The sequence below is a fragment of the Squalius cephalus genome (assembly GCF_949319135.1).
Source record: "Squalius cephalus genome assembly, chromosome: 6".
In the NCBI taxonomy this organism is placed as follows: domain Eukaryota; kingdom Metazoa; phylum Chordata; class Actinopteri; order Cypriniformes; family Leuciscidae; genus Squalius; species Squalius cephalus.
The window spans coordinates 43,948,988-43,972,742 of NC_137127.1; the positions used below are offsets into that span (position 1 = coordinate 43,948,988).

Sequence of the window (23,755 nt, forward strand, 5' to 3'; positions counted from 1 at the left end):
CAGAAGCTATTGTATAAAGGAAGCAGATTTTACTGAACATCTCTTTCATCTCTCACAGCTTACAGGATTATTCCAGTTTACTGTTCGCTTGGCCTCTGAGACCGAAGCGCGGTTCACTTCAGTAGAGAGAATCCATCATTACATCAAGGTACTTGTCTTGCATCATTTTTTGACTGACAATTTCAACTTTAAAACTTTCATCTTTCATCAACGTTTGCTTTGTCCCCTCTCTCTGTCTTAGTCTCTGTCTCTGGAGGCCCCTGCGCGGGTGAAAAACAAGGCTCCTCCATCTGACTGGCCCCAGGAGGGTGAGATAGTGTTTGATGGAACAGAGATGAGGTACAGAGACAACCTCCCACTAATACTGAAGAAAGTCTCCTGCACCATTCGACCGAAAGAGAAGATCGGAATCGTAGGACGAACAGGCTCAGGTCAGTCTCTTCTGTGGTGTTTTTTCTCAACAATTACGATATTAAATTTAATGTAACTTTTTGAATCAGGGGCCTCATTTATAAAACACATGTGCGATCGGATTTTATCCTAAAGTCTTTTGACCCTATGTCAAAAGTGAGGAACAAATCAGGATTTATAAAGGCAAAAACTGAAGTGAAAATGTTCTTGTGCGTACGCCAACTGAAGAGCATGTGTACAAAGTGTTTGTACTCATATATACCAGTAATTACAATAATCCAGCATTGTTTATTAAAATGTAAATATTGAGCTAATGAGAAAATGTTTTAATTGCTTTATTTTTGTATCATTTATTAATTATATGAATAATTTTCTGATTAAAAAATATGTGCATATATATATATATATATATATATTAGTGGTGGGCCGTTATCGGCGTTAACGCGCTGCGTTAACGCGAGACTCTTATCGCGCGATAAAAAAAATATCGCCGTTAATCTATTCCCCAAATTGGGTTGGGAGATGATGACGCAATCTACCCGCGGCCGCGAGGTAAACCCGGCTGCAACGCATATTCGTCGTCATCTTAAGTAAACACGGCTGAAAGTGAAAGCTGCAACATCCATTATTTGGACTTGGTTCGGATTTAAGCCGTCCGACAAACAGCAGCAAACTATAGACAGAGTGTGTGGGGTAACGGTTCGGTAAGTTAACACACGACTAATCCGTTCTACCACCTCAAATTCAAAACGAAACATGATATCACTGAATACCAGCGCGCGCGTATTATTCTCATTCCAATATATCTTAGTGGTGTAACGTTAACACATAATCTCTGTCTATGCCCGATTTTAAGATTCGTTGTTGTGTTTCTTTTTAACTGAAAAGACATCAGTTAGACAATATTATCACTTTAAATTTGGGGTTTCATAAGCTCAAAGCTATAATAAACATTAGACCTACTTAAGTCTCTGCAGCTAGTGTACTTACATTTTATTTATCTGCAAAATTATGTTGTATACTTACAGTTTTGCACAATATATGTTCTCAAAACTACATACACCCTTTCAAAAAAAATACATTTAGCAGTTGTTTAGCAGGGTCTGTGTAACCTGTTCTGAAATGGTTTTATTATAATATACTGTATATCGTTATCGCAAGAGGCTGCAATGTATATCACAATATAGATTTTAGGCCATATCGCCCATCCCTAATTGATAGCCTATAGTAGTTGATAATAACATAGGCCTACCTAATGTTGCCTATGGACGGTAACCTTTACAGTCTATGAGTAGAACAGCTTTCTCAAGCAGTTTGTGATGCATTTTGGAAACAGGAGATGAGCCCCTGGTCTAATGCGCCACCTGGCTTGAGAAACCCTTTCTCAAAGACTTACTTTTATAGTCATTATTTGGGTAGCACACATATTCTGAATGCCTTCGGCAGAATTCAAATGAGCCATTTTAATCTAGATTAATCTAGATTAATTTCAAAATTAATCTAGATTAATCTAGATTAAAAAAATTAATCTATGCCCACCTCTAATATATATATATATATATATACATACTGTATATATTTATAATTAAAGAATAATTTATTAATGTGTGTGTGCGTTGTGTTTTATGAATCATTTTTATAAATCATCGTAGGAACATTTCAAAAATTGTCATATGTTCACAAGTAGCTTCATTACTCATAGGTGTGGTTTGGGCGTAACGTGAAATAACCAATCAGAGCTCAGATCTCACATTCCCTTTAAGAGCAGGCGCGCTTGTTCCATGGCGGATTGTTATTATAACGGCGGATTTGCCGATCACGCCAGGAGCGGTTCACAGCCGAGGAGACCGACGTTCTCGTCAGGGCCGTAAAACACAGAGAAGTGACATTGGGGGATGGAGAAACCCACCCAAATTAGCTTCGGTTAAACAGGCGTATAATAATTTTGGTAAATGTGTAAGCTAGATTTATGCCTATTTTTTCACATCTTCATGGACACCACAATGATTTCCCTCATGTGGAATATTTTTCCTTGTAATTATGTATGGTTTGCAAAAATGGCAACTGCTGCATCTGTATGTAGATGAGAGAAGCAAAGTGTACGCGCGTTGTGCACACGCTACATTATGGCCAAGCATGCGCCCTTAAAATAGCATCTGAATAACGCGCCACTGACTTTAGACTAGGTTTTTCCTGGTCTGTGGCGGAATTGTTTTCTGGAACTGCAAAATAGCACCAGGGAACGTTTGCGCCGGAACACTCCTCCTCTTTTCGCTGAACCGCCCCCGGGAGCGCAAGTTCATTCTCTAATTTATCAACGTGCGTCTGTGGAGGGAAAAGTCTGCTGTGCGTCAGGTGCAAAATAGGAATGATACATGTGTCGGTGTACAAAGTCAATTGCGCTGGGTGCAAGATAGGGCCCTAAATCTGCCATCTTATCTGTCCTCAGGGAAGTCTTCTCTAGGAGTGGTTCTCTACCGGCTGGTAGAACCATGTGGCGGCTCCATTAAGATTGATGGTGTCAACATTTGCGACATTGGCCTTGCAGATTTGCGCAGCAAGCTGTCGATCATTCCACAGGAGCCAGTGCTTTTCAGTGGTACTGTCAGGTACGCATACACTCCTTCCTCTGATTTATACTTTAATTAATCTGATTCCCAAAGACCCTTTCACACGAATCATGATAGGGCTTCATGCATCATGCACTATTATTAACTTTGTACAAAATTGCAACATTGAAATCAGACATCGGAAACAGAGAAAACTGTGAAATCAGACAAACGTGTATTTGAACATAGCATAGAAACACCTTGCTTTGATTTTTGCCATCTATGTTGAGTAATCCAGTCCAGTAATCACTGACACAGTCAACAGCAAATGGGGCTGAAGTGGAAATTGCTTGCACTCTAAGCATCGCGTTACAAGACTTGACCTGTGCAAGCACAGTGGTAATGCTATAGCTTGCTGCTTCACATCATAGTTCAATGCATTGAGAACAAAATTTGAACTGAACTGAGCTGGATAAAGCTGTTATTAAACTCAATTGAATCAACATTGAACAGAATTATTGCCTTTTACAGAGCTGCTTTACTGCTGAAATTGAATTTTTTCATAATTTTACAACATTAACACTTTTATTTTGCCATTTTATTCATGTGAAGCTGCTTTGAAACAATTAAAGCGCTACATAAATAGACTGGACAGTGGGCAATGTTGACACGAGACATGCAGAAGTGCCTTAACCCCGCTTCATATGAATGTTTTTAATTGTCATTTTCTTATTTAGTCATACAACTGTATTCTGTATTTTCAAACAGATCCAACTTGGATCCATTTAAGCTGTATTCAGAGGAGCAGATCTGGGATGCCCTGGAGAGGACACACATGAAAGAATGTGTAAGCCAAACCCACACCATGTATAGCGTTTACAGGCAAAGTTGTTTCAGGTTACCAACTCTTTTACATAGCAGCTTCTCACTTTGTCAAGTGCAAGTATGAAATCTCGGATGACTTCTTGTTGCTCTTGCCTCCATTGTATTACTGTTTCTTTCATTCTTCCCATGGCCTTGAATCTTTGTAATTCAGCGTTTTGCATCTCCTGTCTGTTGTTCAGGTGTCTCAGCTGCCTTTAAAGCTGGAGTCTGAGGTGGTGGAAAACGGGGAGAATTTCTCGGTGGGCGAGAGGCAGCTGCTCTGTGTGGCTCGAGTTCTTCTGAGACAGAGCAAGGTGAGCTTTCCCACTGACTGATCTTTTCCATGAGAGACGGAGCCAACTGGGATTAGCAGATAAAACAGACTTTGTCTCATTTAACCAGGTCATCCACTTTGTTTCCTCCCAATTTTTAGATCTTGATCCTGGATGAGGCCACTGCGGCCATGGACACAGAGACCGACTGTTTGATTCAAGAGACGATTCGTAATGCATTCGAGGACTGCACCACGCTGACCATTGCACATAGAGTTCACACAGTGCTCAACTGTGACCGTATTATGGTGCTCAATCAGGGACAGGTACGCTGTAGTGGTGTGATGACTAGATTTGATGAAAAACAATCTGTGGTAGCAGTACAATATCAAAGGTTGTTGCTGTGGGAAGTAGGAATGGGTGATATAGCGAAACATTTCTCATTTTTCCCCAAATTTTGACGATATTCAAATCTTTGATATTTTTGCATTTGCTCTCAAAAAAATGTAAATGTTGATTTTATTGCCCCCCCCCATGAAAATGGCATGATCTGGAAATAATCCAGACATGCTGCTTTTCAATAAATGATCACAAAAGGAACATTTAAAATCATATTTACCCATATAAAAATATAAATATGAAAATTATACAAAACTTGTGGTCTTCCTACTAAAAGTTGTGTTTGTTGCAACAACAAATCTTTTTGAAAAATAAAGAAACATGAAGATCAAAGAACAAGTTTGCATTTGAAAGACTAAATGCATACAGTATACTGTAGATTTTTTTAGGTCCTGTCCATTGCTATGGTTATCAGTGTCAATCATCATATTTTCAAATTTAATCCTGTATTTCAAAATCAATCCTGTACTTTTGCAGTGTGTATCTAGCAGCATGAAAATGAAACTTGTATTTAAATGGTGAATTGGTTATAAACAGAACGCAAGCAAAGAGCACTACCTTAATAATCAATAAGGCTATCAATCACTTCGGCACTTGTGATCAATGAAGTTGTCTACACTGTGCTATTAATCTCTTATTTACATAGTGTCTACACTTTGTTTGTTTTAACGAAAGGATTGGCGATCATCCAAGTGAACCTTTTGAGCGGTATTGAGTGGATTCAAACTCCAAATGCATTGGCTATTGCGTTCACACGCTCAACAGACATGTCCGTGATTGGCTGAAATGCTCAACGCTGTCAAACCCGTTGTGCATAGAAACCTTTGACACTGTTCACAGACCGCGATCATACACGAACAGGAGCGTTTGAAAGCATCTGTCTATAAGCTGTCATAGTCGTGAGACAAAAACCAGGTGAAATTTGTTTTTACAAGCTAAACTTTTAACAATATTGCAATAGTCACAGTATTTCCTAATTTTATAGACCTTATGTAGCCCCGCCCCTTTTCAGCGCTGCGCTCGTTGCCTTTTGACTTCCGGTCTGTATTTTCACAGCGATCTTACGTGTTTATGAATGAACGGCTCGTTTTAAAATCTTCCCGGTCTACTGACATTTGTTAAGACATCATTACAATCCTCATGATAACTTTCGTTAACTTTACATTAAGTAAATCCACTTCAAAAGCTAATTACTCCTGGACAGCAGCGCCATAGAAATATACAGAGCGACCGCAAAAACGGAAGTTCAAAGACAATATTCTAAAGATGGCGGCGCCCTCGTTTCTCTGGCGCATAAGGTCTATATCGTCAGCAATATTGCTAATGAGGGTTCTGCCGATAGACACCTTTGACGACACTATTGCTAATCTTCAGTGTATCGCCCAGCCCTAATGGGAAGAAATCCATTGCTCCATGGTTCCTTCAAACGTATTTGTTGAAAGAAGCCTCTTTCTGTGGTTCCTCTGTTAAACCGACTCGTTTTTTTCTTCTTCTTTTCGACCCAGGTGGTGGAATTCGACGAGCCGTCCAAGCTCTTGGCGAATGAAAACTCTCGCTTCTGTGCAATGCTGGCAGCGGTGGAGAACAAAATCTCTGTAAGAGGCTAAAGGACATCCGAGCCAAGGTTTCACTCCCGAGGACTGAAGGGAACATTCTCCATTAATATTCCAGTCATTGCTGCTTCAATGTTACTCCCTCCTGCAAACCTATAGGGACCTGGGGAGGGAGATTATTGTATTTCCATGAAACTCATGGGCTGTCATTAGGGGCATGCCTGTTAAGATGTACTACTTGTCAGTTTAAATGGTTAGGTCAAGAAACACTGATACTGTAATGATATTTACATAATGGAGAGGGGAAATCAGTTTTCATGTAGTTTAATTCATGCAAACTGGTATGTTTCACAGAGGACATATCTCTGTTTATGAGTATATATATATATACATTTACAAGGTGGTTGCAGAGTCCTTTTGTATTGATTCTGCAGGTCTTTGTACATTTATGTAATATATATATATACATTCAGATGTATCATCTTTCATTACAGTTTAATATTTTTGACAACTTGACTGTCTTCAGTACATGTGTAAATGTTGTCTTGTGACTTGAACCCTAAACTTTGGCACAGGTGATGTTGTCCACAGGATGCTGTACGAGCACTGAGTCGCGGGACTCTTCTAAGAGACGCAGTGCCGCTTATTCACTGTATCCTTGTTCAGCACACCAAGGATTCAGTCTTCTTTAGCTAAGAGGCCTTTGTATATTTTTAGCCTATTTACACTGTTAACATTTTTGCCTGTTCCTTTTACTGTTCCTCTTATGTGGTTTTTTTTTTGTTTGTTTAGTTTGTTTCTCTTTTATGTATGAAAGCATTTCTCATTTTGGCTTGTTTTTGCACTTTGTATCCACAGAAGAGTTCGCCTCAGTAGGAGGTTTCTGAATTTCTTTTGATTTTGTCCCAAAAGAGATGCTCGTCGAGCGTAATCTGAACGGGCTTTTTGTTATTACGTTGTCTATCACAACACTGGTGCAAAGAGATCATGCTGAATGGACCTTCCGAGTCAGGTTGTGATGCTCATTTGCGGTCTGTATGAAGGGGAATCTGATTTTGTAGACCCTCGTTCCCTCATCAGACCCTGCGAAAATGTCAGTGTCATTTCCATTTCTTTCCATAGCCTTAGCATGATTTCTTAATTGCCTTGTGAAAAGGGTGGATGAGAGCAGGAGAGCGTACGCTCTCCGCCGTCTCAATAAATTTATTTTAGGTTTACCCTTTCTGTGTCTATGTTTCTGGATTAATGAGAGAGGATTAACTCTAATAAAAAATGTGACACCAGAGGGATATGCCTATGACTATAGAAGGTCATTTTAGTCAAATAATAATCCATGCGCTTTCCCATAGATTCACTCGTTATGGGCCATTTCTTGTAATTATCTCCAATACATTTTTGCAGAAAGAACAGATGACAGACCCAAAGAAAGCTTGATGTACTTGAGTCGTACAATGAATGAGCCCTTTGTTAAAATTTCGTAAAATATTCATTCTTTTTGTTGACTTGATATCTTGACTGTATGAAGTGGTTGTACCTTAGGAGAAAATACATAAACTACAAACACCTCTGCATCCCAGTGAAAAACGTCAGGAATCCAGCACTTTCAGTGCACTTGTTAATGGACCTGTGTTAACGGAAATGCCAACAGTATCATATCACTATCTGTGCCAACCAAGACTATATTGTAGTAATATATTGTTATTTTGTTTATTCATTTAACATACACTTATCCCCAGAACAGTTCCTTTAGAAAAACCTGGGGTACCGTTAATGGGATAGTTTCAGACACAATACGTAATGTGATTCATTAACTATTACTATTGTTCCTTGGCCAAATTAATGAGGAATAGTTCATCCAAAAATAAACATTTGTTTATCATTAATTACCCTCATGTCTCTTGAAGCAATAGAATTTTCTTTTAGCAAAATGTTGGGATGCAGAAATGTATGAACTACTTGTATGATACTTTCTGTCAGTGGAACTTGATAACCACGGGTATTTTTTCCACTTTCATTGTATTGAAAATAGCAACCTAGACACTAGCAAGCTATACATCTATTTAATGTTCCATGGACACAATGGTAAACAGAATTCTCATTTCAGGTGAAATATTCTTAAAGTATTCTTAAGTAAATGTCCTGCTCAAGGTATTGAACTAGTCTGGGATCCATAGGTAAGGCATATTGCATTTGTCATACACAATGGTAATTCAAATTGCTTTACATGAAAAAAAATGGAAATAAAGAAGTAGTCTTAAAAAGTTATAAAGGAGATGAATAAAAGTAGCTACCATTGGCCACCCTTACATTTTCGGGAAGCTTGTTCCAGCTGTGACATGTTTTCAGTGAATTCTAGGTTATTCCACCAGAATATCTGCAAGGTATTTGAGTCCTACAGGCCATTACATGATTTATATACAATTAAAAGTACTTTACTTCATGAAAGTGGAAGCCAAGCCAAGGAATGGTGTGATGTGCTCAGTTTTGGTCAGGTGCCTGCAGCAGTGGTGTGTATTAGCTGCGACTGTCTCGTAGTTTGATAATGAATGCATTAATAAGCTTCTCTATGTCTTGTTTGGGCAAAAATGATCTGATTCGTGCTGGTTGTCGGCAGCGTAGGAGAAAGTTACACTAATGTGTCACAATATTGTGTTGCTCCCTAAAAAAGTAACTAATTGTGATGACAGTGGAAAGTAATGCATTACATTACTTTTGCATTACTTTTTCTCACCTGGGCTGGGCTTTTTGTAATAAAAAAAATATATTTTTGGCAAATGTAAAGGTCCTTTTACAGCAAAGCGTAAAAGGTATATAAAAAAACAAGCCTCATGCTGAAGGAAATGCAAATTCACGCCTGTAGAGTAGAGGGTTCAGCTCAGACAAAGCCATTCTGTGCATGCTCACATTTAGTCTAGAACTACGATAGGCATCACAGCGCACACAACGCCTCTGCACTTACGGTTTCTCTCAACACGAGGACAGGAGAGCTGTCAGTCATTAAATGGGAAAACAAAGTAACAGACATTTTGTTGTAATTGTATTACAAGGTACTTGAACAAAGTAATCTTTTGTAATTGTAATTCATTGCCCCCACCACTGATTTAGTTATTGCTTTTATATGGCTTCTGAAACTAAGATAATATTCCAGAATGACACCAAGACTCCTGACTTCCTTTATAGTTTATAGACCCCAGAAGTCAAGGTATTCATCTTTGATATGTTATCTTTATTGCCACATACAATGACCTTTGTTTCTCTTTATTTAACTTGGTATATGCAGCTGTTAATTTAATTTATGCACTGGCACAGGGAGTCTATGGGACCGAAGTCACTTTGTGGTAGATCTGGATGTCATATGCACAGCTGTGAGAAGAAATATTGTTGTTCTGAATTATATGGCCCAGTGGGAGCATACACAAATTGAAAAGTAGTGCTTGTGAACAGGCACAAGGATTGAAACTTGTGGAAATGTGTTTTCACGCCAGGCCAGTTAGATTCATGTTATAAATATTACCCATCTAAGCAGTGTCTGCAGAGTCCAACCCACTTTTCCAGTCTGTTAATGGGTATATTATGGTCAACAGTGCTGATTCAAGTAAAACCATCATTGAAATTTTGCCAGTATTTTAACAAACATCAATTAATATATTATTCAGTGCAATCTCTGTGCAGTTAAGATAGACAGCTGGTTGTGCATGGTCATTTCCTATTTTTACATTTAGATTGCATTTAGCTCATCTAATAGGGAGCTTTAGATGAGGCAAATGTAATCACATCTAAAGTTAATCTTTAAAAACACTAATACATATGTCTTCAGCCGTGTTCCTGGAGGCCCACTGTCCTGCAGTTTCATTCCAACTCTAATCAAACACACTTGAAGCAGCAAAAACTTACATGCAATGGTCACTTCAAGAAATTAATTTAATTGTTTAAGGTTATGTGACCCAGGGTGACAAGTCCTCGCAATTCATTTTAAATCTAGACATGGCAGAGTTAATGTACAATATAAACAGAAAAATTCAAGAAATTTTGTTTTGTTGTGAAATATTACACACATTTTCACCATGGATTTCATATTAGTTTAAAAAAAGTTTTAGAGGTAAAAAATGTGTTTAATGCTCAACTTATACCCCCGGTTCCACAGATAAGGCTTAAGCTAGTCCTAGACTAAAATGCATGTTTGAGCTGTTTTAACTGAAAGCAACTTGCACTGAGATATCTTAAATTAAGTCATATAGAGTCTTGAGATCTTTTGTCTCAAGATGCACACTGGTAATGTTTTTTTTTTCTCTCTAAGGCAAGTTTATAAAAGCTACTTACATGTACTAATTGAACTAAGGCCTAATCTTGGCCTAGTCTAAAGCACTGTCTGTGAAACCAGGCTATTAAGTTAAGCGTAGATCGGGAACGCACATACACACACAAAGCATATTTTAAAAACTTTATTATAAATGTACACTTATTTGTATCATATACACAGCAATAATAAGATATTCCTGTTGTTGCTGCCTAGCCTTGTCGTGGTAATATTCAATGTGCAAATGAGGAAATTAAGTGGTCTTTCATTGTTCCCTTCGCCAAGTGCGTTCCAAACGGCTTCATTAGGACACACAAGTGCCCTACTCTCTCCAAAGTCCCCACTTAAACGGCTCTGCCCTTCGGAGTGAGTAGGGCATAGGGATGCTCACTTCCGATTGGAATTTGCCCTGGATATAAACTTTGCAGGTCAGTGAGCCTCAGGACCAGTGTTGAAGATCTCTGTAGGATATATGTATGTGTACGATTTTGGATGAGAGAGATTTTTGTCATTTATGGAAGATATCTGTTGATATTCGATATTAGTGCATGGTCATTTTTCCTATTCTTACATTTTAATTGCATTTACCTCTTCTAATAGGAAGCTTTAGATGAGGATAATGTAACCATATGTAACCTGCCTCCTGAAGCAGTGTTGAAGACCTCTGCTCTTTTTTAATAACACTATTTTAAAGAAAGATAACTGTGAATAACTGTTTGTTTTAAGAATTTTAATGTCAGCTATTTATCGGTTATTGGCCATTACATGAAAATAATTATTGATTTATCAGTATTAGACAAAATTGTAATAATTGTGCATTGCTAGATAGCCAGGTTTAACCCAATGCAACGCCATTCCTAATGTAGGCCTACGGTTATTGTTACAATACTATTATCAATTGCACTAATAAAATTTACACTCTACTGAGCAACTGTAAAACAGTGTTGTGTTGTTTTCCTGCGGTTTGTGCACTGGTGGGTCGTGTTTTCATCAGGACAGGAGCTCCGCAGCGCCCCCCTGCAGCTCGAAAACTTTCCCGTCTCGAAGTGATTTCCTCCCTTGTTTTTACTTCCTGTTTTCTAAGGGAGTCACTTAACTCCGCTCATTTCTGCTCATCAGGGCTTCGCTGCGCGTCTCTTTCTCTACCGGTAGTTTCCAGCGATCTCTCCGTGGCTCTCGGGACGGAACGCGAGCCGTATCGACCGCGGGACATTCACACATATATTCTGCTTTAGATGGAGGTCGGAGGGCTGAACTCAGTCGTGTCTACGGCTCTGATGGATTTTACGTAGTCTTGCGTTTTGTTTTAATGCCTTTTACTGTCTTCCCGTCCGTTTTATTATCATTTCTTGCATTCGGTTTCCTCCTCGGCGGAGTGTCGACCGCCCCTTTAACTCAGCAACAATGTAACTAACTCGATCGCTCGTTCATCTATCTTTCGCCGATATCCGTGCGCGTTCGCCGCTTGTAAAGTTTCACGGAACCGGGTAACTGTTATTTATTCGCCAAACTTTACGATGGCCGAGCTCCAGCGGCCGACGCTGTGTTGCTGTCGCAAAGTGCTGACCGTGCCCGGTAAGTCCTGCGAGGGCGGCCGGAGTCTGGCGCACTGTCGCCTGGTGGACGTCGCGTCAGCGTCCAACTTCCACAGCTTTAAACTCCGACATTTCCATCTGGACCTTCACTTGAACTTCGCCGTCAAGAGGATGACGGGATGGCAGGTTCTGGAGCTCACGCCCGTCCAGCCCGGCGTCCAATCCCTCATTCTGGACACGCATCCTTCATTATTAATTCATTCCGTGGACTGTAAGGTGCCCGGCGTGTCCGGTGCTCCTGACGTGTTTATGTCCCTCACCTACCGAGTTGAACCGTTCACCGATTACGGATCCTCTCTGAACATCAGCCTCCCGGCCGCGGTGAACCGGCCTCACCGGGCTTTCCGTGTCACCATCCGCTACACGACCACTGACGGCCCTGCGGTAAGGTCAACGCGGTGACAGCTGACGATACACGCTAATAATAACTTTGTTGCACAGGACTATTGTACACGGAGCCAAAATCCACTAAAAATACCCCTGCAGTGCAACCTTAATGTTGATAATCACCTTTTCTGCCACGTTCGTTATTTATGCCTTTGTTTCGCCAGATTAAATGGGTTTTGTGGGATTGTCAAGTGCTTGTGAAATCACCCTGTTTATTTACCAGATACCTGTAAGGACAGAGAACAGTGACTGTGACTGAGGATAAGAATGACCTCAGTGTACTGACATGTCCCCTTAAGTAGATAACTAGAGTTATCCAGGTCATGATTATGACTGCATGATGTAGGCTAATTACTGGAAGGTGGGCAGTATTAAACATGCTTCAGTGTAGAATTAAAGGGTTAATTCAACAAAAAAATGAAAATCATGGCATAATTTACTCCCCCTCAAGCTATCCTATGTGTATATGACTTGGTGAATGGTACATTTTTTTTGAAGCCCAAAAAAGCGCATCCATCCATCATTAAAGTAATCCATACGACTCCAGGGGGTTAATAAAGGCCTTTTAAAGTGAAGCGTTTTTATAAGAAAAATATCCATATTTATAACTTTATAAACTATAATCACTGGCTTTCGGTAACGGCCGTATGCGAGATTAGTTATGGCCGAAGAGTGACCTCTGACCCGACGCATGACATATTGACGAACATAGAAGCGCAGAGGCTAGAGCAAAGCAAAACACTGGTAATTCACGAATTAGAAGTCTAAAACGAGAAAATGTGGGTTTGAGTTTGTTGCCCAGCTCTGTTTGTTTGAAACGCGAGAGGCGTCGACTCTCACCTATGCTTTCGCTACTCCTACATCATACGTCATGTGTCGGGTCAGAGGTCACTCCTCCGCCGGAACTAGACTCGCGTACTGCCGTTAACAGAAGCTAGTGATTAGTTTATAAAGTCATAAATATGTATATTTTTCTTACAAAAACACATCGCTTCGCTTCAGAAGGCCTTTTTTAACCCCCTGGAGCCGTATGGATTCATTTTATGATGGATGGTGCTTTTTGGAGCTTCAAAAAATAAGGTACCATTCACTGCCATTATAAAGCTTGGAAACGCCAGGATATTTTTATAATATAACTCTGATTGTGTTTGGCTGAAAGAAGAAAGTCATACACACCTAAGGTGGCTTGAGGGTGAGGAAATTATGGGATAATTTTCATTTTTGGGTGAACTAACCCTTTAAAATTGGTAGCTGTCTGTGTTGATTACAAAAACAATCCCATTTAATGTTATTTATACTGTAACCTGTACATCTCATTGCCCACTTGCACAGATGGGGATAATTTTAAACCTAATGTGCTTCCTTTAGTGTTGTTTTTCAGTTTTCATCACTCGATTGAATGTCTTCAATAGACTTTAACAACATAGCCTTTTATCACAATTTTAATCTAACCTCACCTATAATGGCCAGCTATATAACATTGTCTTGGTGAACAGTTATAATCAGCATAATTCTTAACAAATTAAACAACAATATTCAACACATCACAGAGAACCAAATATACACGTTTGTAATGCATAAAAACACATTAAATATCAAAATTAACACAACACTGGCCAACTGAGTGGTGCAGGGATGAAGTATTTCTGTAGATCAGAACCCGGAAACGAGTGAGCATTTAGCCCTTCGGTTCCATCGTCCTGAGGTCAGTGGGTTTTTTGGTTAAATGCTTAAAATAAGGTCTGCGGTGAACATAAGCTCAAAAGATTTGTCCGTTTTATTCTACGATATAACATATATCAGTAATACCCTCTTGTGATATATTATTTTTTTACTTGTCTTGTAAAAGGCAGTTGCTAACAAGTGGCTAAATGGGACTACTGAGGTTGTGAGACATTAAACGTCATCAGCCGAACAGGTAAACTCATCTACTAACTAGTCCGCTTTCACAGTCTCGTGTTTATAATTGCGCTCTTGCAAACTATTATAACTCAAACTTTCAGGTAAAATGTTTTTAAATATAGACAGAATGAGTAATCGAAAGCTTAGTTATGGTGACGCTGAAGTTGAGTGACCGGGGTGGAGTTCATTTATAGCCTAAGCCTACCTTTAGCTGTTGACTTCTGCCATTTGTATTTGCAATTCATAAAAACTGTGTTCATTTGTGAAGATCATTACAATGAACAAAACGTGCAAGATTCATAATCTTTTGTTAGTCACACAGACCTTATTTTCTGCAATAATCCAAAAGCCAATGGAAAAATCCTATTTGGAAACCAGGGTGATGCTAACTGCTGGGTTGGCCTTCAAAAGTACGTCATCCATGCATCACTCTATAGAGCGAAAGTGAAAATTCTGTAAGCTTTCTTACACTGGCCTCTGGCTATCAGGTTATTCTTATCGCTGAGACTTGATTACACCATGTCATTTTAGTGGCATAATATACACAAAAAGCATGGGAATTTCTAGCTTCTCACCTGTATAGTGGTAGTTGTCTTTTGTTTCAACTTCATCAAGAACTTAACTTTGGATTCACAACTGCTTAACCAATAGCTCTGCAACAAGATAATGAAATAAATTAGATTATCGTGCTTCATTGGATATCTATAAACCATGAAACTTTATTAAACTGTGAGAAACCCTAAGAAAATTTGATTTGTTACTTTAATCTTGAATCACTTGCACATTTAAAGCTCTTCTCTCAGAGAACATTTGTCAAAGGTATTCTCTCATCTCATTGCTCCCTGGTCCCTACATCAGATTTGGTGGCTGGATGCAGAGTTGACTTGCGGACAAACCCGTCCATTGGTCTTCACTCAGGGTCACTCGGTCTGCAACCGGTCGTTTTTCCCCTGTTTTGACACGCCCGCCGTCAAAAGCACCTACTCTGCCACTGTCAGGGTAAGTCTAAGCTGCTCAGATCCACTAAAATATCTCTGTTGGCATTCAGTGTTCAGTTTTCTTTTTAGATCATGTTTCAGGGGGCGGATCTCCTATGTTTGTGGATGTATGTGTTTGCGTTACAGGTACCAGAGGGTGTCACTGTGTTGATGAGTGCCTCAAGAAGTGCATACTCTAAACAGGACAGGGTTTTCCAGTTCTCCATGGAGTATCCTGTCCCAGCCTACTTGGTTGCCCTGGTGGCAGGAGACCTACAGCATGCAGATATTGGGCCAAGGTACAGTTGTAGTATCCCTTCTGAAAAGAACAGAAAAGCTAGATACCAGCATATGTTGCTTTGGAGATTGCTAAATGCAGGTTTGTATCAAATAGGCTGCTTAAAGGTGAACAAATGCAGTTTTTTTTACCTTAATTGAACAGCTTTGGAGTCATTGGAATGGTTATATGACTGTTTTCGGGTTGAATGGTGGTCTTCTCGCACCCCCCTAGTGCCTTTGAGCAAGTATCGCGTGATATCAGGTCTCAGATATCAGCGATGTAACGAATTGCTTTTCGGCACTGCACACATACACTATCTAAACATTTATATGCTAGCCTTCTGTGTATCATACATACCTCAGTGGACATGGCTCTGTGCGTTCGCCAGCTTCTTTGAAAACAAATGCACATGACAGGAGGGAGAAGATGGGAGGGGGGCGAGTCGCCAACAAGTTTTGACGACAGTGTTGTCATATATCTATTGCGAAGCTGTAGGGGGAGCTCTATAGAGAAACCCGCGAGCAAAAAGCGATTTGCAAAAATTGCCACAACTGCAGAACGCTGCTTTAAATGAAGTTAACTGGCAAGACCACATACTTGCTTTATCAGCATAAAAGTGCTACCTTGGTCAACATGGTTCTCAGAAAAAACATTCTGGTTGACCAACTTAACTGCATGGCTATGCTGGTTCATCAGATAGATTAGAACCACACCAGTACAGTAACCAGTCTGGAAATGCTGGTCTTAGCAGGATTTTCAGCTGGCTTGTGTGCAAAACATCTCAGGATCATTGCCTTTGTAACATACTGTATGTGCACTGTTTTCATTATTGTCCATTGCTATACCTCGGTCACAATATCTTTGCTTTTAGGAGTCGTGTGTGGGCAGAGCCCTGCATCCTGACGTGTGCGGTCAGTAAACTGGGCGGTAGTGTGGAGCGCTGGCTTAATGTGGCAGAGGGACTCTTTGGCCCTTATGTATGGGGAAGGTCAGTTCTATTCTTTTCAATTAAAAAAGTCTTTTTCGCCTTGTCACATCAAGCCTCTTGTCATGTTCAGGCCTTAACCTGTCTCACTCTTTACAGGTACGACATCGTGTTCCTCCCTCCTTCATTCCCCATCGTTGCCATGGAGAATCCTTGTCTTACCTTCATAATTTCCTCCATACTGGAGAGTCAGGAATTTCTGCTGATTGATGTCATCCATGAGATTGCTCACGGCTGGTTTGGGAACGCAGTCACCAATGCTACCTGGGAAGAGATGTGGCTCAGTGAGGGTCTGGCCACTTATGCTCAGAGGCGCATTACCACAGAGGCCTATGGTATACACATCCTCACAAATATTTCACAGTCCAAACATAGAGACACGTGGGCTTCTTGCAAATGTTTATGTATACATTCCACAAAGATGCCAGTGATATGCCCCAGCAAATGCAAAACCTCAGTGTGCAGTGATTCACATATAGGCTTATCCATATCCCACAATGCTCGCCTTACATTTATCTCCTCAATGATCTGATTCAGGAGAAGCCTTCACTTGCCTTGAGACGGTGTTCCGTCTAGATGCTCTTCACAGACAGATGCGTCTTCTTGGAGACAACAATCCTGTCAGTAAGCTGCAGGCCAAATTTGAGCCAGGTACAACCTTTTTAACCATATAAACCAGCTCTTTTAGGCTAAAAGACATATGGTGCTTTTTCCACACACCTGAAATAGCTGTATGGTAAATGCATCTAAAATTCCTTGTTACTCAGATTTCAGAATAACAGAAGCTAGGAAAATCCTCATTTGCAAAGTTCAGCCTGTCTGGAAAACGTGCCCAAGTATTTATGTACTTGTGAAGTGTCAGACCCATGATTCTTGGGTCAAAGTACCAAGTTATCCATTTTCCTTTTTCTCATTCTCCAAAGGTGTAAACCCCAGCAGTCTAATGAATCTGTTCACCTATGAGAAAGGCTTCTGCTTTGTTTCTTACCTCTCACAGCTGTGTGGTGACATAAAGAGATTTGATAGCTTTCTTAGGGTAAGAACCATGACAAACATTCACATAAATGGCATAGTCCACATGCACACATGAATGTTCTGAATCCTTCTACCATGCACTGTGTAGGCCTACATTGAGAAGTTCAGATTCACCAGCGTAATCGCTCAGGATCTGTTGGACTTCTTCCTTGGCTTCTTCCCTGAGCTGAAGGAGAGCTGCGTTGCTCAACGAGAGGGTGAGTTGCGACAACTGTCAGAGATGATGATTAACACACAGAGACACTTATAGTTACTCATCTCACTGCGCTCCATTTGTCCTCGGTTAGGAATTTCCCTGTTGAGCCAGTCAAAACACCCAGTGAGGGGTCAAAGCAACATTAGCAGTACGAGAGACGGAGGCTAAATACACAGAAATGTGACACTTCTTCCCCTCCTTCTTCCTTCCCCTTTGCTTCCCTTCTTGCTCAGGACTGGAATTTGAGCGATGGCTAAATGGCTGTGGTCCGCCGTTATGTGAACCAGATCTCTCGGCGGGTAGAGCTCTAACCGGTCCTGTTCAGCACCTGTGTGACCTCTGGGGCACAGACACCCCCGACCCCCAAGTGATAGCTACATTTGACCTCTCCTCCTGGAGCACCTTTCAGACTGTCCTCTTTATGGATCGACTTCTAGACCGCTCACCTCTGCCTCAAGGTATTATGAATCGTCCTGCAATTTGTATACATTTCTTTTAGCATGCACTTGGTTGCTTGGATGTTAGACACTTCTCTTGTAATGTTAAGTGTGTGATTGGCCTTTCAGAGGTGATGAGTCTTTTGTCAAGCTACTACTCTGCATTGTTGGACGGTATGAACGCTGAAGTCCAGATTCGATGGCTGCAGATTGTAGTGCGGAACAGCTATTATCCTGATCTGCCTCGAGTCCGCAGCTTCTTGCATAAACATGTGAGTTTTGTGAATGAAGTGGCTCTTGCACTGTAACTGATAATACATTATCAGTTAGCATGTCCATTTAGATTTTTAAGATTCTTTTGTGTGGCCTGATGATAGTGAGCCGAGTTAAAGCAAGTCAGTATCTTGTTTTGCCAGTGTTTAGAGGACACAAACACTATAGGTGCTTTTCAACTGCGTGGTTCAGCATGACTCGGCTTGCTTTACTTTTCCACTACAGTTTAGTTCTTCTTCAAAGTGGGTGGGATTATAGATCAATCGTCATAGTTGAGCCGCCACCTCGTCTACTGGCCACGATACAGCCATTTATTTTTTCAAGTTGTGTGCGACGGTCATTTAAAGCAAGTAGTTTAAAAAAGTTGTGTGAACAAATTATACTACGGTGGCTGTTGCTGACTATTTAAAGGGATGGTTTGGTGTAATTTCAACCTAGGGTCCTTTGCACCATGACCTCGAGCCAAACACCCCACCCCCCCAGAAGCTTTTTTTCTCTTGGTTGAACATTATTAAAGTTAGAGCTTATTTAGGGATATCAGCCGAATGGCTTAGTGCAGGCGCTAATGGATCCAAGGCTGTATCTTGTAAATTACCCCACTAATAATGCCCGGAATGGTACCAAACTTCTACAGTAGTACAAATAGGTTCTGTACTCATAAAATGAGGCATTGGAAAGTTTGTAAGTACATCAGGAGTTTATTTAAATAACACTTGCCTGATGGCTTATGCTACCGCTAACCCGGACGTCGAGGTCACTTCCGTGATTTGGGAAAAACCTGTAAAGTCCTGGCAAAAAGCTATGCATTTTTTGTAGAAGTTTGGTACCATTCCGGGCATTATTAGTGGGGTAATTTACGAGATACAAGCTTGGATCCATTAGCGCCTGCACTAAGCCATTCGGCTGATATCTCTAAATAAGCTCTAACTTTAATAATGTTCGACCAAGGGAAAAAAGCTTCTGGGGGGGGGGGGGGGGGGGGTGTTTGGCTCGAGGTCATGGTGCAAAGGACCCTAGGTTGAAATTACGTCGAACCATCCCTTTAAATCAAGCGGGTTTGGTGTCTCGTGTCGCAAATCCAATGACGCTGGTAGTGACGATTCTCTCTGACCAATGATGGAACCAGTGATCTGCAGTGTTAACACGTCACATTTTAGTATTGGTACAGTTCGCTTAGAACCTCAACCGAGAAGGTACTAAAAAAAGTACCAGTTACTAGGTACTGTACACAGTTAAAAAAAAACCAAAAGTGAGCCGTACCATGCAGTGGAAAAGCGCCATATAAAGCTAGGGACTGGTTCTCTCAATTTCTCCCTCACTCCTCTACTCCGTACAAACCGAGTTTTCCTTTAAAAGAATCCACATTCCAGTGTTTCTAATGAACGCTCTCGGCTAGTCTTTGACTAGTGACTGCTTATGACGTCATGTCTCATTTCAGAGCTGTAAAGAGATGTGCTCAATCACAACCAGTTTGGCTGGTTTCTTCCATTGCTTCATAAAAAGCATGCTGTATTGATTACCATTTTCTAAAGAATATTGTGTCAAGCATGGTTACAGTTCAATTTCAGAGATTGTATTAAGTTTATGAAATCCCCTTGTTGATTTCTGATGGTACCATGATCTGGTAAAATCAGGTAACATCAAACAATTCATTTGAAAATTGGAGATATCAAACACATAGTTCTAACACTAAATTCTAATTGGATGAGCCGTGTTTAAAGATATACACTTAACTGTGACCGCACATCAGTTTGCTACAGTAAATATTTTTAAAATATTTTTTTTGTGTGTTTCAGGCACTACTCTTTGCATACCTACAAACACTCCTTTTTGGTTGTAAAGTCACAGTAACACAGCCTCACATGAATTAAAGCTTTAGCATATCACACAAAGGTGATAAAACATTTAAAGGATACTTGTCAGAGTTCTATTAGGGCCGGTTCACACAGAACGCGTTTTTGCTGTTAAAAATGCGAGACTCATGTCAGTGAAATGAAAAAAAGCGCAAGATATAGAGACGCATTTTTTACTTTACTAACTTGAGCGTCGTGCTTTTAGAATGCCGTGTCGTGTGCGATATGCGAGCTGAACGGTTAAAGACGTCTTTCTAACATGTGTTTACATTGAAAGACAATGGAAAAGTAGCGCAGTTGAATAGATAAACTTGTTCTGTGCGAAGTGTGAGTAATGTAGGGTTTTTTGTGCTACTTTTACCGAGGTGTTTTGACTTGAACTTACTATAGTGCGGTTCTTAATTAGAAGTGGGGCACTGTATTTATGGAAAATAAATGACTTATTTTGTCTGTTTTAGCACTGGGTTATCTATTAACTTTCCTCTTCCTTTTCTCCTTCTAGACCTCAAGGATGTACACAGTGCCTCTTTATGAGGATCTGTGCGGAGGAGTGATGAAGTGTTTTGCTGTGGAGGTATTTTATCAAACTCAGGCCCGTTTGCACCCTAATCTACGTAGGACACTTCAGCAGATACTGTTCCAAAGCAGCGCCCTCAACACCAGCACAGCTCCATCTCTACTCGTATCACCAGCCTCTGCCCCTTCCTCACCCACAGACCCCCCTGCCAACGGGACCATCGCCCTGCGGGACGTCAATGTGTCTGCATGAGATCAAAACTTCTGTGGAGAAGCAGAAGGGTTGAGGTGAAAAAGCCAGAAGGACAGGAAAAGGACAGGGTTTGAACTCCTCCTTGGACAGTAGCAATGCATTGTGGGAGGGCAGCGCTGATGGGTGTACACTCTCACCAACACTGGGATGTCTATTTAAAATGGCAGACACTGATTTTCATAAGCTAAACGTAAAGCTGCTCAGGACTGTGGAACAAAAATAGAGAACGGATGTTTGTGATGGTTATTATGCAATGGCCTGTGTGTGTGTGTGTGTGCACATATGGATAGGGCTATATCACTATCAAGGATACTGGTTGCCATCTGTTATCCATTACCTTTTTGAGTGTGTGTGAATGTGTGTCTGTTCATTTTTGTGGGTGTTTTGCTTATGTTCCTCTGGCCTATGCACATCATCTCATATGTTGTGTTTGCATATGTTCTCCAGTACAACTGAGGAATCAGTTGGAGGAGGACATGACAAGATTTGAGAGACTTTCCTTTTGCTAGCTGCACAGATGTGTTCTGTGGAGGACCAATCCCTGGCGAATCCCCTTCCTGGACAGTGTTTGAGAACTGGTGTGAATACACATACAGTCTGTACTCTGTTCGAACCCGATCATGGCCTAATGAAGATCCTACAGATTCCACATGCTCTCAGCCTTTCTCTGATAAATTTTTAGTAACTGGAATCTGGCTTTCTCAAGCTTCTCTTTCCTGGTGCTAACCAATCAGCATTGAGTCTCAGGTATATCAAGACAGAAGAAGTGGAGCCATGTTAGTGCCTTTCAAACCTTTGAACACTGTGGGTGTTTTCAACACTGCTGTCCGAATGAACAGCCTGTATTTGTTATTTGAGCCATACTAGGGTGACATTGGTGACCACTGTCCTACTTGCAACATTTGTTAAGATGTTATTTTCAGGAATTGAGATGCTGTGGTGAATCAAAATGCATTTTTTCCTTTGGAAGAAAATGTTTCTTTTTTTATTTTATAATAGGCAAATTTCCCTTAAATCAGTAACATTTGAAGAGAAAGGAACCGATTATGATTTGTGAGACTGCAGTGAGTGTGGTGGAGTTACAGGCTGATGGGTCCAAGCTGATCATCAGTGGCCTTAATGACAAGCACCGTGGAAAGACAAGTTCAGTTTTACAGGTATTAAGACAACAGAGAGCACTTTGTTTGTCGTGTCTAAGGATCCTCCCTTGGATTACACCTTCTTGCATTAAAGGTTATATGACAGACACTCATCAGCAAGTGAAATAGTTTCTCTAACTTATAGAATCATAGCTTTTGTTGATTGGAGGCTTAAACTGCACAGCCAATAATAAAAGTGTTTGTTTTCCACCCTCATCTAATACTGTCTACTTTACTGAGTAAATGTGTTACTGGTCCTGTCAGCGTTTGCTCTGATATGCTGTTTCAGCCATGTGACACCTTCAGGCACAATTAATCATGGTTTTTGTATAGTTACAATAACTTTATTAACTCTGAAATTTTGATAGAATTATTGCTAAATCTTTTGGACAATGAACCTACTTTCATTCAACTGTGGTATTTGTAGTTAGTTACTATTACTTTCCCATTACAAATGCCATTGTTTTAGAAAAACATTGATATTATCATGGCAATGAGCAGTAAATCATTGTTCCACGAGTTAATGTGGAATTATATGGTTACTATGCAAAAAGTATGGTAAATTTGCCAGAGACGTCGACTATAATAGTCAAACGCAACATTAATCTTTGAGTATCAGAAAATATTTATACACGTTTCAATCATGCAATAAAAACAGTTGCTTACCTTTTGTCAGTGAGACGGATGGGCCTGTATTTTTGTTCATCAAAACTGCAGTAAGGGAGGACGGTTTTACTCTTAAACCTTTCTCATCCTCTAGTCCTCTTTGTCAATGTTTGCTCATCCCTCAATCTCTTCAGATTCTCTGTCTTCAACTGTCTATTTCAAGTGACTCGATGCGAGTTTCTGTACGCAAATGAATTAACTGTATGCTAGTGCCAATTATGCAAATGGGCGGAGCTAAAGCGTTCAGATCTCGAGTATGCATTTAGTATAGCCTACTGGAAATCACCCTGCCCCTCTTAATATAATACAATGTTTTTTTAAACAGCATAAATTAACAGCAGTACAACAAATACTGCTGTAATGAAATAATTTGCAGCGTAGCAGGGACGTCGCTAGTGGGTGAAAGGTGGTGACAACCACAAAATCCAGCAGTTATACTATAGGCCCGGCCCTGTTGTATGAATAATTCTAATATTTATATTAGCCTGAGATTTAAATGAAAACCACAAAAACATGCAATTTGGTTAAATATTTTTTTCCAAATATCTGCTTCTCTTACCTCCCTAAAAATTGTTTATTCCGATCTAAAGTATTTATTAATTATTCAGTCAGTGACAAACATCAGATGGACCCAATCAAATTGCAAGTCCCACCCAAGTTGAGGCGGCAGTGCCTGAAGTTAACGATGAACTTGGTGGAAGAGCAGGAGACTGACTGACTGACAAATGTCGGGGAAAAGAAAACATAAATCAGGATACCAGAAACGCCATGAAAAGAAGGAGAGGGCCAGGAGAGTTGTTGTATCCCATTCGATCAAGACGTTCTTAAAGACAGTTTGTATTGTTATTTCGCTGGGAACACTACCGTCAACAGCCTGCCGGGTACTGTCACTTTTCATTATTGAAAAATGATTAAT

At 40.3% G+C, this 23,755-nt stretch overlaps 2 protein-coding genes across 3 annotated transcripts in view; both read left to right on the top strand.

The window, feature by feature from the left end:
• Positions 1-7,265, top strand: part of abcc5 (ATP-binding cassette, sub-family C (CFTR/MRP), member 5) — a 37,023-nt gene extending 29,758 nt beyond the window's left edge. The window contains exons 23-29 of the mRNA XM_079874337.1: positions 59-148; positions 242-431; positions 2,861-3,020; positions 3,729-3,807; positions 4,025-4,138; positions 4,258-4,422; positions 6,001-7,265. Of these exons, the coding sequence (XP_079730463.1) occupies positions 59-148; positions 242-431; positions 2,861-3,020; positions 3,729-3,807; positions 4,025-4,138; positions 4,258-4,422; positions 6,001-6,102 (900 nt within the window). The 3' untranslated portion in view covers positions 6,103-7,265. The remainder of the gene's footprint in view (positions 1-58; positions 149-241; positions 432-2,860; positions 3,021-3,728; positions 3,808-4,024; positions 4,139-4,257; positions 4,423-6,000) is intronic.
• Positions 7,266-8,337: 1,072 nt separating this feature from the next.
• On the top strand, positions 8,338-21,964 carry rnpepl1 (arginyl aminopeptidase like 1). 2 transcript variants are annotated; one of them, XM_079874398.1, is made up of 11 exons: positions 8,338-12,324; positions 15,088-15,228; positions 15,354-15,505; positions 16,358-16,474; positions 16,571-16,806; positions 17,009-17,122; positions 17,395-17,507; positions 17,595-17,703; positions 17,936-18,160; positions 18,269-18,411; positions 20,768-21,964. In XM_079874398.1, the coding sequence occupies exons 1-11, from the start codon at positions 11,863-11,865 to the stop codon at positions 21,032-21,034; spliced, it is 2,079 nt and encodes a 692-aa protein (XP_079730524.1). In that variant the 5' UTR covers positions 8,338-11,862; the 3' UTR covers positions 21,035-21,964. The 2 variants fall into 2 exon arrangements, with proteins under 2 accessions (XP_079730524.1, XP_079730525.1); XM_079874399.1 differs by lacking the exon at positions 18,269-18,411.
• Positions 21,965-23,755: the final 1,791 nt, after the last annotated feature.

What these genes read in the sequence shown, in the direction of transcription:
- rnpepl1 (XM_079874398.1), top strand. Translation starts at nt 11,863, where the DNA reads ATGGCCGAGCTCCAGCGGCCGACGCTGTGTTGCTGTCGCAAAGTGCTG. An exon ending in CCTACTCTGCCACTGTCAGG is followed by an intron (nt 15,229 to 15,353) that starts GTAAGTCTAAGC and finishes TTTGCGTTACAG; the next exon opens with GTACCAGAGGGTGTCACTGT. An exon ending in CTGCGTTGCTCAACGAGAGG is followed by an intron (nt 17,704 to 17,935) that starts GTGAGTTGCGAC and finishes CTTCTTGCTCAG; the next exon opens with GACTGGAATTTGAGCGATGG.